Below are 18596 nucleotides of genomic sequence, written 5' to 3'. Positions count from 1 at the left end.
GAAAATTACTCAGGTTTCTACCTAGGCCTTCAGAAAATTACTCAGGTTTCTACCTAGGCCTTCATAAAATTACTCAGGTTTCTATCTAGGACTTCAGAAAGTTACTCGGGTTTCTACATAGGCTTTCAGAAAATTACTCAGGTTTCTACCTAGGACGTCAGAAAATTACTCAGGTTTCTACCTAGGCCTTCAGAAAACTAGTCAGTTTTCTACCAAGAACTTCAGAAAATTACTCAGGTTTCTACCTAGGCCTTCAGAAAATTACTCAGGATTCTACCTAGGCCTTCAGAAAATTACTCAGGTTTCTACTTAGGCCTTCAGACAATTACTCAGGTTTCTACCTAGGCCTTCAGACAATTACCTAGGTTTCTACCTAGGCCTTCAAAAAATTACTAAGGTTTCTACCTAGACCTTCTGAAAATTACTCAGGTTTCTACCTAGGCCTTCAGAAAATTACTCAGGTTTCTACGTAGGCCTTCAGAAAATTACTCAGGTTTCTACCTAGGCCTTCAGAAAATTACTCAGGTTTCTACCTAGGCCTTCAGAAAATTACTCAGGTTTCTACCTAGGCCTTCAGAAAATTACTTAGGTTTCTACCTAGGACTTCATAAAATTACTCAGGTTTCTACCTAGGCCTTAAAAAATTACTCACATTTCTACCTAGGCCTTCAGAAAATTAATCAGGTTTCTACCTAGGCCTTCAGAAAATTACTCAGGTTTCTACCTAGGCCTTCAGAAAATTACTCAGGTTTCTACCTAGGCCTTCAGAAAATTACTCAGGTTTCTACCTAGGACTTCAGAAAATTTATCAGGTTTCTACCTAGGACTTCAGAAAATTACTCAGGTTTCTACCTAGGCCTTTAGAAAATTTCTCAGGTTTCTACCTAGGCCTTCAGAAAATTTATCATGTTTCTACCTAGGCCTTCAGAAAATTACTCAGGTTTCTACCTAGGACTTCAGAAAATTACGAAGGTTTCTACCTAGGACTTCAGAAAATTTCTCAGGTTTCTACCTAGGCTTTCAGAAAATTACTCAAGTTTCTACCTAGGCCTTCAGAAAAGTACTCAGGTTTTTACCTAGGACTTCAGAAAATTACTCAGGTTTCTACCTAGGCCTTCAGAAAATTACTCACGTTTCTACCTAGGACTTCAGAAAATTACTCAAGTTTCTACCTAGGCCTTCAGAAAAGTACTCAGGTTTTTACCTAGGACTTCAGAAAATTTCTCAGGTTTCTACCTAGGCCTTCAGAAAATTACTCAGGTTTCTATCTAGGCCTTAAAAGATTACTCAGGTTTCTACCTAGGCCTTCAGAAAATTACTAAGGTTTCTACCTAGGCCTTCAGAAAATTACTCAGGTTTCTGAATAGGCCTTCAGAAAATTACTCAGGTTTCTACCTAGGCCTTCAGAAAATTACTCAGGTTTCTACCTAGGCTTTCAGAAAATTACTCAGGTTTCTACCTAGGCCTTCAGAAAATTACTCAGGTTTGTACCTAGGCCTTCAGAAAATTACTCACGTTTCTACCTGTGCCTTGAGAAAATTACTCAGGTTTCTATCTAGGCCTTGAGAAAATTACTCAGGTTTCTACCTAGGCCTTCAGAAAATTACTCAGGTTTCTACCTAGACCTTCAGAAAATTACTCAGGTTTCTACCTAGACTTTCAGAAAATTACGCAAGTTTCTACCTAGGCCTTCAGAAAATTACTCAGGTTTCTACCTAGGCCTTCAGAAAATTACTCAGGTTTCTACCTAGGCCTTCAGAAAATTACTCAGGTTTCTACCTAGGCCTTCAGAAAATTACTCAGGTTTCTACCTAGGCCTTCAGAAAATTACTCAGGTTCTATCTAGGTCTTAAAAAATTACTCAGGTTTCTACCTAGGCCTTCAGAAAATTACTCAGGTTTCTTCCTAGGCCCTCGGAAAACTACTCAGGTTTCTACCTAGACCTTCAGAAAATTACTCAGGTTTCTATCTAGGACTTCAGAAAATTGCTCAGGTTTCTACCTAGGCCTTCAGAAAATTACTCAGGTTTCTACCTAGGCCTTCAGAAAATTACTCAGGTTTCTACCTAGGCCTTCAGAAAATTACTCAGGTTTCTACCAAGGCCTTCAGAAAATTACTAAGGTTTCTACCTAGACCTTCAGAAAATTGCTCAGGTTTCTACCTAGGCCTTCCGAAAATTATTCAGGTTTCTACCTAGGCCTTCAGAAAATTACTCACGTTTCTACCTAGGCCTTCAGAAAATTACTCAGGTTTCTACCTAGGCCTTCAGAAAATTACTCAGGTTTCTACCTAGGCCTTCAGAAAATTACTCAGGTTTCTACCTAGGCCTTCAGAAAATTACTCACGTTTCTACCTAGGCCTTCAGAAAATTACTCACGTTTCTACCTAGGCTTTCAGAAAATTACTCAGATTTCTACCTAGGCCTTCAGAAAATTGCTTAGGTGTCAATAACATAATATTACTCAGGTTCCTATATCTTTACGCGACTAAATCCTAATGGTTATAATCATAACCATGAATTTTAAAGAGGTGGATGGGTAAGCCAGCCGAAGTTTTCGGTCAGGTGACCAAATGCTCCAGCTGTGAGTCATCATATGACTAAGACACCAGTCAGGAAACGTCCTGTTTCTTGACAGAAATTGTAGCTACCTTTGCGCGACAAATCACCTTCCATGTCATAATACCAAATCGATAGTTGATTATTAGAATCAAAAAGAAGCGCTAAACCTACCAGGGTCATACAGCGCAGACTACCTAGTAAGTTATCCTTGTTTGTTACATATAACGTTTAATCTACTAACACTTGTAGTGTTTACATTAATAAATCATTCCCCCATGAACCTCTTGTAATTTAAATCTTGAGGCTGTAATTGTAATACAATGGTGTCAGGAATTATGTAAGCTACTCTGCGTTCAACATCTTCACTCTGTATGATCCTGCTCATAATTTTAATTATGTAAGTTCCCACCTTGTGCTCGGTGTGAATGATAAAACAGCTTTTGATGCTCTAAATTGTGATGACTTGTATGTTGTGGGTGAGCTGGAAGCCACACATATCTATGAAGGCAGCATTGAGTTGTCCTGGCTTCAACACTTCCTTCGCCAACTGTGAGTTAGCCATTATATGAGAGATATCACACTATTTCCTAGCATTAGTCACTATCACTGCTGATAATATCTTCCACGGTGAGATATTCAAGAGGAGAGACTCATTATTCAACTAGTCGTTGAGTGACACGAGAGAGCTCTCCTCGTATACCTTCATCCAAGTCATGTTCTGTAACAGCCCACGCCATGGGCAGAGTTGTGCCACCTGAGCAGCTAGTTTATTGTGCATCCCATGCTCATTAAAAGAATGGTTATAATCATAGCCAGTGGAAGGCCTCGGTCAGATGACCAAAAGCTCTAGCGGCGGGTAATCATATGACTAAGACCCTCGTCAGGAAACAGTTGTCCTGTTTCCTGACAAATCTTACCTAACCTAACCATGCTTATCCTGTGAGCAGTAGCACAAAAATCAGGATTACAGAGGTTACAATGGGTCTTCGTCGGACACCAATGAACATTGTTAGATCACTAGAAAGAAATATTAGTCACTTCATATTTTACAATTACTTCATACAGTTGTTGTACACAGTACAGTATGGAATATAATCTCCAAAAAAAATCTTATCTTATTGCCGCTTAAAAAAAACTGTAGTTGAATCTCCAAACGATCAAGATTATAATCCAGAAATGGAGTTATGAGGTCAGTAAATGTAGCAGTGTAATTGCAGTTTGGAAAGAACCCCTGCAATGGACATCCCCTCAAGGGGGGTTCCTTGATGCTGCTGAGGGGCTCTGGATCTAGGGAATTGGATCTGTGCTCCAGTTCCCTGAATTGAGCCTGAATGCCTTCCATCCCTCCTCAGAGGCTCTGTATAATCCCTACGCGTTGAGCGCTCCCTCATAATGATAATATGCTACAGGAGGTAGGCTTCTTGAATGTGTTGAGCTGACAAAAGGCTTAACACACTCAAGAAGCCGAGCTTCCTTACCATAAAGTTTATACTAGTTTTCCTTCTTTAAACTGCAATAACACTCTGCTACATTTTCTGACCTCTTAACTCAAATCCATATTCTAATTTTTATTTGTAACTAATTATGTGAAAATGGGTATGGAAATTCTAGAACATAAAGCAATATGGAACTTTATGAGGCCTATAGGCCCATAAGAAACCATTCATACTTTATTATTATTATTATTACTTTCAGCTGTAATAGGGTCGGTGGTGAGTGTTTTGATCATCGCAGTGGTGCTGGTCGGTGCTCTAATTATCTACAGAAGGTAATTATATATACACATTAAAACTTATCTGCAAGTGACTGTATACATACACTTATCTACGAGTGTGGCATGCAAAGAGTATGTTACAATTTATTCGGCATGTGTCACATTCCCATATAGACTGCATCCCAACCAGCGAACCGGGTGCTAGGGGTTAAACGATCGATAAGGTACCCGTCGTTAAATCAGTAAATTGGTTCATTGACCAATCACAGGCAAGCCCGCCAAAGCTGAAGCAAAGTGGTTCACTTGCGGTAAGTATTGGCAGAATTGCCTACCTACTGGATGAGTACGGTGCATTCTGGCTTCTGCTTTGCCATCTGCCACCGTGGGGTACACTTATTATTCTATCTGTATATATTGTACATAGTGTACATGCCTGTATATAGTGGGTGAAGGCAAAAAATATACATTATAGTCTACTGCTTAGTTTGCTCCGATTTCCATTACGACCAGGTCTCGCAGGCCAATTATTACCCGTGTTCGTAATAACGGGTGACTATATACACGCATTAACATCTACAGAAAGTAACTATATACACATTAACACTTATTTACAAGTGGTGCCTATAAACACATTAAAAGATTTATCTACAGGTGACTGTACATACACATTAAAGCACGTGTCTACAGAAGGTAACTATGTACACAAAAATACTTATCTAAAGAATGTGACCATATACACACCAAAACGTTATCTTCAGGAAAACACACACACCCACACACACACAAACCTTCTGGAGTTTTATGACTCCAGAAGGTTTGTTTGTATAAGTTACAGAAGTAAGACACGAGGGAGTGGGGTGGGTTGATTGCATTTTCTTGGAATGCAAGAAGGCCTTCGACACAGTTCCTCGCAAGAGATCAGTGCAGAAACTAGAAGATCAGGCGTGTATAACGGGAAGGGCACTGCAATGGATCAGAGAATACCTGACAGGGAGGCAACAACGAATCATGGTACGTGATGAGGTATCACAGTGGGCACCTGTGACGAGCGGGGTCCCACAAGGGTCAGTCCTAGGTCCAGTGCTATTTTTGGTATATGTGAATGACATGATGTAAGGGATAGACTCAGAGGTGTCCCTGTTCGCAGATGATGTGAAGTTAATTAGGAGAATTAAATCAGATGAGGATCAGGCAGGACTTCAAAGAGATCTGTACAGACTGGACACGTGGTTTAGCAACTGGCTTCTCGAATTCAACCCTGCCAAATGCAAAGTCATGAAGATTGGAGAAGGGCAAAGAAAACCGCAGACAGAGTATAGGCTAGGTGGCCAAAGACTGCAAACCTCGCTCAAGGAGAAAGATCATGAGGTGAGTAAAACACCGAGCATGTCTCCGGAAGCACACATCAACTAGATAACTGCTGCAGCATATGGGCGCCTGGCAAACCTGAGATTAGCGTTCCGATATCTAAGTAAGGAATCTTTCAAGACACTGTACACCGGGTACGTCAGGCCCATACTGGAGTATGCAGAACCAGTTTGGAACCCGTACCGGGTCAAGCACGTTAAGAAATTAGAGAAAGTGCAAAGGTTTGCGACAAAGTTAGTTCCAAAGTTAGTTAGGGGAATGTCCTACGAAGAAAGGTTAAGGGAAATCGGCCTGACGACACTGGAGGACAGAAGGATCAGGGAAGACATGATAACGACGTACAAAATACTGAGTGGAATAGACCTAGGTGGACAGAGACAAGATTTTCCAGAGAGGGGACACAGAAACGAGGGGTCACTCTTGGTAGTTGAAAACTGAGATGAGTCACAGGGATGTTAGGAAGTATTTCTTCAGTCATAGAGTTGTCAGGAAGTGGAATAGTCTGGCGAGTGATGTAGTGGAGGCAGGAACCATACATAGCTTTAAGACGAGGTATGATAAAACAGGGAGAGAGAGGGCCTAGTAGCGTTCAGTGAAGAGGCGGGGCCAGGAGCTGAGTCTCGATCCCTGCAACCACAATTAGGAGAATTAGGTGAGTACACACACACACACTCACACTCACACTCACACTCACACTCACACTTACACTCACACACACACACACACACACACACACACACAAACACACACACACACACACACACGAAAGAGTCAAAGAGGCATCACCGGACATCATAGCTCTCACAGAAACCAAGCTAACAGGTATGATAACAGATGCCATATTTCCAACGGGATACCAGATCCTGAGGAAAGACAGAGGTAACAGGGGGGGGAGGAGTGGCACTGTTGATCAAAAACCAATGGAATTTTGATGAGCTGGAGAGAGGAGACAGCAGAGAAGCAAGCGATTACATAGCGGGAACACTTCAATCTGGAGGTCCCAAGGTGGTAATTGCAGTGATGGTATAAACCTTGGTAATAAATACCGACAAGTTGGTTTAGAAAGACACGTAAGCAAACACTATAACATATTTATTAGAAAACGTGTCGGTCCTGGGACCTTGATCAAGTGATCAAGGTCCCAGGACCGAAACGTTTTCTAATAAATATGTTATAGTGTTTGCTTACGTGTCTTTCTAAACCAATTGCAGTGATGTATAACCCACCACAGAACAGCAGGAGGTCAAAGCAAGAGTATGACGAGAGCAATAGAGCGATGGTTGACACACTGGCTGCAGTGGCCAGAAGAGCTCATGCATGCAGGGCAAAGCTCCTGATCATGGGCGACTTTAACCACAAGGAGATCGATTGGGAGAACTTGGAGCTACATGGGAGCCAAGACACATGGAGGGCTAAGATGATGGAGGTGGTACTGGAAAACTTCATGCACCAACACGTAAGGGACACTACAAGAGAGAGAGGAGAGGATGAACCAGCAAGACTGGACCTAGTATTCACCTTGAGTAGTGCAGATATTGAGGACATCACATATGAAAGACCCCTTGGGGCCAGCGATCATGTGGTTTTAAGCTTCGAATACACAGTAGAGCTACAAGTGGAGGGGGAAGCAGGAAGGCTAGGACGAATGAAGCCAAACTACAAGAAATGGGACTACACGGGAATGAGGAACTTCCTGAACGGGGTTCAGTGGGACAGAATTGGCAGGGAAGTCAGTTAATGAGAAGATGGAATATGTAGCAACAATGTGCAAGGAGGCTGAGGAGAGGTTTATACTCAAGGGTATCAGGACTAATGAAAAAGCCAGGATGAGCCCATGGTTCACCCAAAGGTGCAGGGAGGCAAAAACCAAGTGTGCTAGGGAATGGAAGAAATATAGAAGGCAAAGGACCCAGGAGAATAAGGAGAGCAGTCGTAGAGCCAGAAATGAATATTCACAGATAAGAAGGGAGGCCCAACGACAATATGAAAACGACATAGCAGCGAAAGTCAGATCTGACCCAAAACTGTTATACAGCCACATCAGGAGGAAAACAACAGTCAAGGACCAGGTAATCAGGCTAAGGAAGGAAGGAGGAGAGACAACAAGAAATGACCAAGAAGTAAGTGAGGAACTCAACAAGAGATTTGAAGAAGTGTTTACAGAGGAGACAGAAGGGGCTCCAGAAAGACAGAGAGGTGGGGCACACCACCAAGTGCTGGACACAGTACACACAACCACGGAAGAAGTGAAGAGGCTTCTGAGTGAGATAGATACCTCAAAGGCAATGGGGCCGGATAACATCTCTCCATGGGTCCTGAGAGAGGGAGCAGAGGAGCTATGTGTACCCCTAACAACAATATTCAATACATCTATCGAAACAGGGAGATTGCCTGAGGCATGGAAGACAGCAAATGTAGTCCCAATCTTTAAAAAAGGAGACAGACATGAAGCACTAAACTACAGACCAGTGTCACTGACATGTATAGTATGGAGAAGATTATCAGGAGAAGAGTAGTGGAACACCTAGAAAGGAATGATCTCATCAACAGCAGCCAACATGGTTTCAGGGACGGGAAATCTTGTGTCACAAACCTACTGGAGTTCTATGACAAGGTGACAGCAGTAAGACAAGAGAGAGAGGGGTGGGTGGATTGCATTTTCATGGACTGCAAGAAGGCGTTTGACACAGTTCCACACAAGAGATTAGTGCTAAAACTGGAGGACCAAGCAGGGATAACAGGGAAGGCACTACAATGCATCAGGGAATACTTGTCAGGAAGACAGCAGCGAGTCATGGTACGTGGAGAGGTGTCAGAGTGGGCACCTGTGACCAGCGGGGTCCCACAGGGGTCAGTCCTAGGACCAGTGCTGTTTCTGGTATTTGTGAACGACATGACGGAAGGAATAGAATCCGAAGTGTCCCTGTTTGCAGATGACGTGAAGTTGATGAGAAGAATTCATTCGATCGAAGACCAGGCAGAACTACAAAGGGATCTGGACAGGCTGCAGACCTGGTCCAGTAATTGGCTACTGGAGTTCAATCCCACCAAGTGCAAAGTCATGAAGATTGGGGAAGGGCAAAGAAGACCGCAGACGGAGTACAGTCTAGGGGGCCAGAGACTACAAACCTCACTCAAGGAAAAAGATCTTGGGGTGAGTATAACACCAGGCACATCTCCTGAAGCGCACATCACCCGAATAACTGCTGCAGCATATGGGCGCCTAGCAAACCTCAGAACAGCATTCCGACATCTTAATAAGGAATCGTTTAGGACCCTGTACACCGTGTACGTTAGGCCCATATTGGAGTATGCGGCACCAGTTTGGAACCCACACCTAGCCAAGCACGTAAAGAAACTAGAGAAAGTGCAAAGGTTTGCAACAAGACTAGTCCCAGAGCTAAAAGGTATGTCCTACGAGGAGAGGTTAAGGGAAATCAACCTGACGACATTGGAGGACAGGAGAGATAGGGGGGACATGATAACGACATACAAAATACTGAGAGGAATTGACAAGGTGGACAAAGACAGGATGTTCCAGAGATTGGACACAGTAACAAGGGGACACAGTTGGAAGTTGAAGACACAGATGAATCACAGGGATGTTAGGAAGTATTTCTTCAGCCACAGAGTAGTCAGTAAGTGGAATAGTTTGGGAAGCGATGTATTGGAGGCAGGATCCATACATAGCTTTAAGCAGAGGTATGATAAAGCTCACGGTTCAGGGAGAGTGACCTAGTAGCGATCAGTGAAAAGGCGGGGCCAGGAGCTCGGACTTGACCCCTGCAACCTCAACTAGGTGAGTAACTAGGTGAGTACACACACACACACACACACACACACACACACATACACACATACACACACACTCACTCTCACTGCTGCAGCATACGGGCGCCTAGCAAACCTCAGAACAGCATTCCGACATCTTAATAAAGAATCGTTCAGGACCCTGTACACCGTGTACGTTAAGCCCATATTGGAGTATGCGGCACCAGTTTGGAACCCACACCTAGCCAAGCACATAAAGAAACTAGAGAAAGTGTATGTGCCTAGGACAAAATGGTAACTAACTAACATTATATATATATATATATATATATATATATATATATATATATATATATATATATATATATATATATATATTGTCGTGCCGAATAGGTAAAACTTGTGATTTTGGCTTAAACAGCAACGCCCATCTTGCCATATAAGACGAGCGAAAATTTGTGTATGCAATAATTTCGCAAAAATTATTGTGATCCTAACAAAAAAATATATTTCATTGTGTTTGTTTATTATTAAATTATTGTTAACGTATCGAAAATATATTTAGTTGGATTAGACTAAAATAAATTGAGCTTGTTATAATAAGGTTAGGTAAGTTTTCTAAGATTCTTTTGGTGCAAAATTATAATATTTTACACTAACATAAGTGAAAAAAATATTTCTTTAAACGTATAAGGGAAAATTTTAGAAAGGACTTAATTTTAATTGAGTTCTTGCTAATTGACCAGTTTTACCTATTCGGCACGATATATATATATATATATATATATATATATATATATATATATATATATATATATATATATATATATATATATATATATATATATATATACAAGGAATTCGCGAGAGCAGGCGAAATATACACAAACACTGATCTCTGGTTGAAGGAGACTCGAACCTACGAACCTTAGGACAAAGTACGCAGTGCTTTACCAATCTACCCACACTGGACAATACCTTGGCGTCCAGCTTGCGCTACACGTTTGATCCAAGGCAGCCAGCTTTCAGGGAGAAGGCTTACAGCTTTTCATCTCATCCCCTGCATGCATCAGCCTGTGCATACACACAGTGAAATATATTTCACTGTTTTAGTATTAAATTATTGTAAGAAAATCTAAAATATATTTAGTTGGGTTAGGCTAAAATAAATTGTTCTTGTTATAATAAGGTTAGGTAAGTTTTCTAAGACTCTTTTGGAGCAAAATTAAAAATTTTACATTAACATTAATGAAAAAAATATTTCTTTAAACGTATAAGAGAAAATTTTAGAAAGGACTTAATTTTAAATGAGTTCTTGCTAACTGACCAGTTTTCCATATTCGGCACGACATATATATATATATATATATATATATATATATATATATATATATATATATATATATAACACACACACTAATGCACTTATTACAGAAGGTAACTATGTGATTTATTATAAACAGAAAATGTGTATGTGTTTGTCAAATGTTGTATACAGTATCATGTAAAATATTCAACAAAACATTATTTCCTCTGCGTCAGTTTTTTAGAGATAGTATTATTTTCTTTGAGGTATTATGTTCTTGCTCTCTAAAATATGTCACATGTATCAGAAGAATGGAATAAAAGATAAGAAAAAATTGTTGCAATTGAAATGTAAAACTGTATTTTCACAAAGTTAAGCATCAGGTCCACACTATTATTCACAGTTTCAATTTAGATGATCTAACTAAAATATTCCTATTATACAGGATATATACACTGACAGGTGTATGTCTGTGTATATTCGCTGAGTTTAATTTAAACACTATTTTGTGGATTAAAGCATTCTTGACTGGTGATGCACAGGTAACATGCACCCTTATTGACCCTCATGTAGTCGACAGGCTGTAAGCCCAATTAACCAGCCAACCTGCAGAAGAACATTGGAATGGTTAATGTGCTAACAAGACGTGTGTTCATTTTTCAGGTTTTATACCTGTGAGATTTTCAGGTGTTACAGTACATTTTTTTTTAAATCTTTGGTTCGACAGTAACTTTCACTGTCAAAACAATCGTTACTGTATAAGCCAAGATTGCAATGCCTGCATTTATAAAATACAACATACGTAACCTGTGGTCTGGGTGACTAAAATAATCACTGTTTCGCAGGCGCTCCAGGAATTGGAACCTGGATGAGGGGTCTCCTGCCTACCCTGACTCTGAAATAGTAAGTAGCCTAACCTGCATCTTCTGACGTAGGAGACAGCTTGAACATTGTGGTTCGGTTGGTAGCGCACTCAGCTCACATTTTTAGTTTCCGTGGTTCGATCCCCAGTACGGATGGAAACATTGGGCGTGTTTCCTTAAGACACCTGCTCTCCCTGCTCACCTAGAAGTAGGTATGTACCTGGGTGTTAACCGGCTGGTGTGGGTTGCATCCTGGGGACAAAATTACCCTAAGTTGCCCGAAATGCTCTGCATAACCAGGGGCTTTCTGTATGTCATAGATATCATCTATGACCTGTATAAGTTGTATCATGTAGAAATTAAGATTATTATTATTATACAATCATAAGAAATGTATATCGGGAAGGGATCACCAGTCATGGAATCATCATTGACGCCACAAATAACGTTTGGTACTTTATATGGATAGGTTTTCAGTCTGATCGTTTACAAGAATTCCACTGCCGTCGTTTATAAAAGTGAGGTTTGTATCTAAAAGTAATTTAGCAGTATGCTTACCTCTACTACTTGTCCTAAGGAATCCTCACTGATGATGACAGTTATTGAAATATCCTGTAGTGAGTTTACGATGAGGCAGGTGCTCAAAAACTAGTTAAACTCGTGAAGTGTCTCACATTTAGGTCAGTAAACTGAACAAATAACCAGGTACGTGATTGAATTTAATTCTGAATGCGACTGTCACTCTCTGCATAGTAGTCTAGGGGATTCACACCCTCTTGGAAACAGGAATTTCTGAGGTGCAGGCAGGTCGTTAATGTCGACTAAATATTGCAGGAATTAAGGCTCCCGGTGGCACGTGGTTCTGAGGGAAAGTCCACAGGGACTAAAGCTTAGGGAGGTTGAAGACCGAGACACATTCTCCAGCACCAAGTAAGTTAGTCCTTTATACATGCATGCAGGCGAGATTTCTTGCAACATCAGTCATTTATGAAAATCCGTCCTATAAGCCACTTGTGAGGCTGAGGTACCGACCTCAGGGCTCGGTGTCAACAGAGTTTGCCAGGGTAGACAACTCACATGGAGGCAGTCCAGACAAATTTTCACAGCAGAGCTATAACAATGACAGTTGCATTTGTTTGTTCTTAAAACCACGCGATACTTCTACTCTTGTATAGTATGCCCGTTGAAGTAGAAACATCATTCGTTCTTTTTTTTTTTCTTTCTTTCTTTCCTACAATATAAAGTTCAATGAAGAGAAATTTCAACTGTGCATATATGGAAAACTTGATGAAATTAAAACTGTAACAAGGTATAAAACAAATTCTAACCACACAATAGAGCGAAAAACTAATGTGAAAGACTTGGGAGTGATAATGTTAGATCTCACCTTCAAAGACCACAACAATGTATCTACCTCATGTACTAGAAAAATGATAGGATGGATAACAGAACCTTCAAAACTAGGGACGCCAAGCCCATGATGATTCTCTTCAAATCGCTTGTTCTTTCTGGATTGGAATACTGCTGTACACTAACTGCCCACTACAAGGCAGGCGAAATTGCTGACCTGGAGAATGTACAGAGAACTTTCACGGCACACATAAGTACAATAAAACACCTAAATTACTGAGAACGGTTGAAGTCCCTTGATTTGTTTTCCATGGAACGCAGGCGAGAAAGATACTTGATAATATACACTGAGAAAATCTTAGAGGGATTAGTACCAAACCTGCACACAAAAATCACTCCCTACGAAAGCAAAAGACTGGGCAGGAGATGCTACATTCCCCCACTGAAAAGCAGGGGCGCCACGAGTACGCTAAGAGAATAACACAATAAGTGTCAGGGGCCCAAGACTGTTCAACTGCTTCCCAGCATACAAATCTTTAAGGACGGTTGTGTTGTAGAGGTCTGAGCTTCTCTCAGACCTTTGCAACACAATTGTCCTCAAAGATTTGTTAAGTTATACCATGAATTAAAGAAAGATCCTGGACTTCATCTTACGAAGCAGACAGAGCAAATTCGATAGTAATTATGGACAAGGCAGATTATACTGGGAAGAATAAATCTGTTATTAAAAGACGGGGGAACTTACTTTCCCCTTAACTCCATCTCATTAGCCAAACTGGTTCATTACAATAACCTTCCTAGTTAACCCTTCACATTTCTAACAGCATGACAAAATTATGGATCTGTTTAACTCACGATATTGTAGACGGATGTACGGCAGATACAGTGTATGTAACGGTTTATTAAGCTGCAACATCGTCCAATACCATGGCGTAATTGTCACACACAGCCTTGCAGTAAACTTCTCAATTTACTCTGACTTGTATATCTTCGCCTCACTTCTTACGTGTGAATCATACAACCCACGGATTTTTATATTCTCCAGTGTTGGGGCAACAGAAGTGTTATTTATTAATAAAAATTAACCAATTTTAACAAACCACAAAATTAGCGTGTGTAAACCAAGCAGAAGTTCAATGATATATTTCATGTCCGTTTGTTAGAAATTTATTATTACTGATAAGACTTCCTGTTCTGCACCAACAGGATGGTGTGTACAACGGAGGCTACTGGACCCTCTCTAGGAACACCGAATTGATGTATGAAAGCTTTGAGGAAATAAGTCACGAGACGCCAACTGATGTGGCCCTGACCATCCCCCGCCCGATCATCGGGCGCCAGATACCAAGGGACGTCCTACAGGACCCAGAAATAAGACTAACTCGAGCCAGAAGTGACCCAGGTCACCCAGACTGGCATACATGTCAAAATATTCCTCGCCCTCGCCTCAGCTTATAGGAAATTTGTGTATGGTATGTAATTTACAGTAAATTTTCATTGGCAAGTGTAGGAGACCAGTTCAATCAGTAAAATACTTGTTAAATGACCACATTAAAGTGGTACATAGACTACTGCTCTACAACCCTATAACAGGGAAAAGGTAGGACATTCCAAGTCGTGCACCTTTCGTACTGGACCTGGGGAACATGGTAGCAGAGGAAAAATGGTACAGGAATGACTGTGAATGCAAACCTGAGTTCTAGATAAACTATGTCAAGAAGAGACCAAGAGAGCATTCACTTTTTTGTTGCACCCAGACAAATTTTTTTACTTTCCTCACCCTCAATATTTGTTTCAATGTGGATTTATTTGTTACTTTAATTTAGCCAAAAAAAATTTGTTCAAAATTTTCTAAATTCTTAGTTTCTAACTTTTTATCATCAGTTATTTTTTTAATTTCCCAGCAAATATTCCAGCCATTTTGCACTTTAAGATGATCTTCATCACAAGAACACCTTGAGAAGATGTAAAGTAAAAGGACACAAGTGCAACTAATGTGACATTTTATTGTAGCAACTTTTCGCTCTCCAGGAGTGCGAAACGTTGCCACAATAAAATGTCACATTAGTTGCACTTGTGTCCTTTCACTTTACATACTGTCGGTAATTCTACCAACATTATTACAATCTTAATAAGATCATCACGAAAGTACCTGGGTGTTAGTCGACTGGTGTGGGTCGCATCCTGGGACACTGACCTAATTTGCCCGACATGCGGAGCATAACAAGGAGCTTTCTATATAGTAGTATGTCATTGTTGTCAGCTAGGCCTTTATAACATGTACTTGTAGTAAATAAAGATATCACGAGATAACTGACAGCATGGATTTCATCATAAGAACACATATCACAAAAACACGTTAAGAACACAGGTTTCAGTCACAGTGCACCAGATCAGAAACATAAGAAACTTGAGCCACACTGACGGAAATTAGACGATAAAAAGGTAGATGGCTGGCGTATTCCTAGACGACATGAAATCCCTCCACAGTACACTGTAAAGAACACTGCTTTTCAGCCTAGTGTTGCAGGTCGGAGTAATGAACAAGATATTATTATGGATTAAGGAATCCCTGATAATCAGAAAAGTCACTTGAAGATGAAACATGAATGAGTGGATTTCTAACTAGCGGAGTTCTCCAAGGCTCATTCCTCTGTCCCCAACTATTCCTGATATACATAAAGGACCTATTAGAAGGGATAAACCCCTATATGGCAGCGTTCGCTGACGATGCAAAAAAAAAAAAAGTAGGCTGTAGATATTTACGGGAAGATCTGACTACACGACTGGAATAGGAAACATAGTGATTGTAAGAAACTTAGAATTCAACCCAAGGAAACAACCCAAGAAAACACAAATGATGACTCACCACAGTGCTGGTACCAGATATGAGGAACAAAAGTTGATGAGAAAGATTGAACAAACTTGTCTTCCCGTCTAGGAAAGAACATATTACGAGCGATCGATCCTGGGACGGGTGAAGAGGTTAAGTAAGTTTATTTAGATACAGGTACACATAAATAGTTACATAAATTGTCATACATAGCAGTGTGTGTAGGTTACCTAGGATAACCCCAAAAAAAGTCAAAGTAGCATATGTCATACATAACAGCATATGACGCATGTATGCTTATACGTGTTGCCTCTGTTCACCGAACAGTAAACTTTATACTGTAAGTACCCACGAACCCAGGAAACACATTGTGTATTTTTTTTGTAATTGCAACGTTAGGTAAACAAAATTATCTTGTACTTAATAGTTACAGCATTTAGCCTACATCGCGATTACTTAATATTACATTGTGTGTTTGCTGGGAGACGGGGTAATAGTATATCTTAGGTATACCTGGGTCTTGAAATGAGTTGAGGTAAGATAAGAACTCTTAGCTTGTAAATTCAACGGTGTAATAATATGACCACAATAAAGTACTCAAGCTTGGACTTAGGGTTTACCAAGACTGATTACAGTGATGAGCAGAAAAACCAATATAAAGTCACATATGGGAGAGATCAGAACGAGCGCACACACGAGAGGAACCAGGGCGAGGGTACACATGGGAGTGACCTGGACGAGGATACACATGAGAGGGACCAGGACGAGGGTACACATTGGAGGGACCAATAGGAGGGTACACATGGGAGGAACCAGTAGGAGGGTACACATGGGAGGGACCAGTACGAGGGTACACATGGATCTGACCAGGACTAGGGTACACATGGGAGGGACCAGGAGGAGGGTACAACATGGGAGGGACAAAGACGAGGGTACACATGAAGGACCAACACGAGGGTACACATAGGAGGGACCAGCACGAGGGTACACGCTTAAGAAATAAAGTATTCGTTTAGATATAGTGCAGTAGACAAATTGAATAAAGTACATGTAGCTGTTTTCTTTATATAATACTATAGATGTTAACTCTATTATTTCTACCAATACAATCAATATATCAACTTTTCAAATATATTCTCAATTTTCAGAAATTATTTTCTTATGATTTATTACCTAGTTATTGTATTACAGATTAAATCGTCGCCCACTTCATGAGTTGGCCTTGGCTCGTCTTGAGATGGATTTTGCTCCGAGTTTGAGTCTTCTCTACACAAGTTTCTCACCCTAATTGGACAACTACGCTGAAGATCATTCATAAATAGCAAACTTTGTATTGTTAGCCTCACTAGACAGTGTGAATAAAAGATGGTGCAGGCGGGGTAACGACTGAACAACGTGAAGGCGGAGTCAAGAACAAAATTTTCGGAATATTTGCCCCAGAGTAGGACCGGCCTTCAAACTTATGAAGCCTTGAGCTATGCCGATTTTAAGAGGCCCAAAAATTTATATAAATAAGTAATAGTAAAATAAGGGTAAATATTTTTAGGGTTTTTGCCCTCCTACATTATGGTGCCTTAAGTTGTAGTTTAGTTTGCTCATGCTTAGAACATAAGAACATAAGAAAGAAGGAACACTGCAACAGGCCTACTGACCCATGCGGAGCAGGTCCATATCCCCCCCGGATTAGACCAATAACCCACCCATTCTGATCATCTCCACTCAAGGATGGAGCACTGCACCAGACCCAGCAGCACAAGCTAGTCAGGTCCAACTCACACCCACCCACACCCACTCATGTATTTATCTAACCTATTTTTAAAACTACACAACGTTTTAGCCTGAATAACTGTACTCGGGAGTTTGTTCCACTCATCCACAACTCTATTACCAAACCAGTGCTTTCCTATATCCTTTCTGAATCTGAATTTTTCCAACTTGAAACCATTGCTGCGAGTCCTGTCTTGGCTGGAAATTTTCAGCACGCTATTTACATCCCCTTTATTTATTCCTGTTTTCCATTTATACACCTCGATCATATCCCCCCTAATTCTACGCCTTTCGAGAGAGTGCAGATTCAGGGCCCTCAGTCTATCCTCATAGGGAAGATTTCTGATACATGGAATCATCTTTGTCATCCTCCTCTGTACGTTTTCCAGAGCATTTATATCCATTCTGTAATACGGTGACCAGAACTGAGCAGCATAGTCTAAATGAGTGTGACCTACCCCGGAGGGCTAACTACTCAAGATTTTTCCAAAAAAAAAAAAGCCAAACAAGGTGCTTATTTATTTTGGGGTCCTCAGATCCTTAACCTGAGATGCAACTATTAGCAATCTACCAAGTCGTGAGTATTTATTAACCAACTAACGTGGGTAGCAAGTGTAGATGAGACTGGCCCCTTCCGAGTCGGAGTCCTTTCGGGTGTGAACAGAATGCTCTACCACAGCTTTACATTGCAGAGCCACTATGATCCTTCGCTGCCAAACGAAGGATCATAGTGAGCTACGTGTGGTTATTGGGTGAAGTGAACAATCATGTCAAAAAAAGGCTTCGCTAGTTAGTGAAATTGTGAATACATCCAAGACCACAATTGTTTGTGTATTAATTTAGGACGAACGTCAGGTGATCAAAAGACTGTTATCATTTTTTTAAATTTTCTATACACCTTCCTTCAGGTATTTATTTATTTGATTCCTCTGAAGGAATCTCGATTCAAGGAATTTGAGATACCCTACTCTACATCTTGTTCCCAAGGCGCTGTACAGCCGTTACTAATTTAGGCTTCTGCATTACACACACACACACACACACACACACACACACACACACAC

General features: G+C 40.7%; 1 protein-coding gene across 2 annotated transcripts in view; it reads left to right on the top strand.

The window, feature by feature from the left end:
- Nucleotides 1–18472, top strand: part of LOC128702908 (uncharacterized) — a 46357-nt gene extending 27885 nt beyond the window's left edge. For both annotated transcript variants that reach the window (XM_070102596.1, XM_070102597.1), the window contains 4 exons: nucleotides 4256–4328; nucleotides 11565–11622; nucleotides 14139–14404; nucleotides 16957–18472. In XM_070102596.1, the coding sequence (XP_069958697.1) occupies nucleotides 4256–4328; nucleotides 11565–11622; nucleotides 14139–14390 (383 nt within the window). In that variant the 3' untranslated portion in view covers nucleotides 14391–14404; nucleotides 16957–18472. The remainder of the gene's footprint in view (nucleotides 1–4255; nucleotides 4329–11564; nucleotides 11623–14138; nucleotides 14405–16956) is intronic.
- Nucleotides 18473–18596: the final 124 nt, after the last annotated feature.

Source organism: Cherax quadricarinatus, chromosome 82, assembly GCF_038502225.1.
Source record: "Cherax quadricarinatus isolate ZL_2023a chromosome 82, ASM3850222v1, whole genome shotgun sequence".
NCBI classification, from domain to species: Eukaryota; Metazoa; Arthropoda; class Malacostraca; order Decapoda; family Parastacidae; genus Cherax; species Cherax quadricarinatus.
The sequence above is the reverse complement of the archived record's forward strand: the minus strand, read 5'-3'. Positions and strand labels throughout refer to the sequence as shown.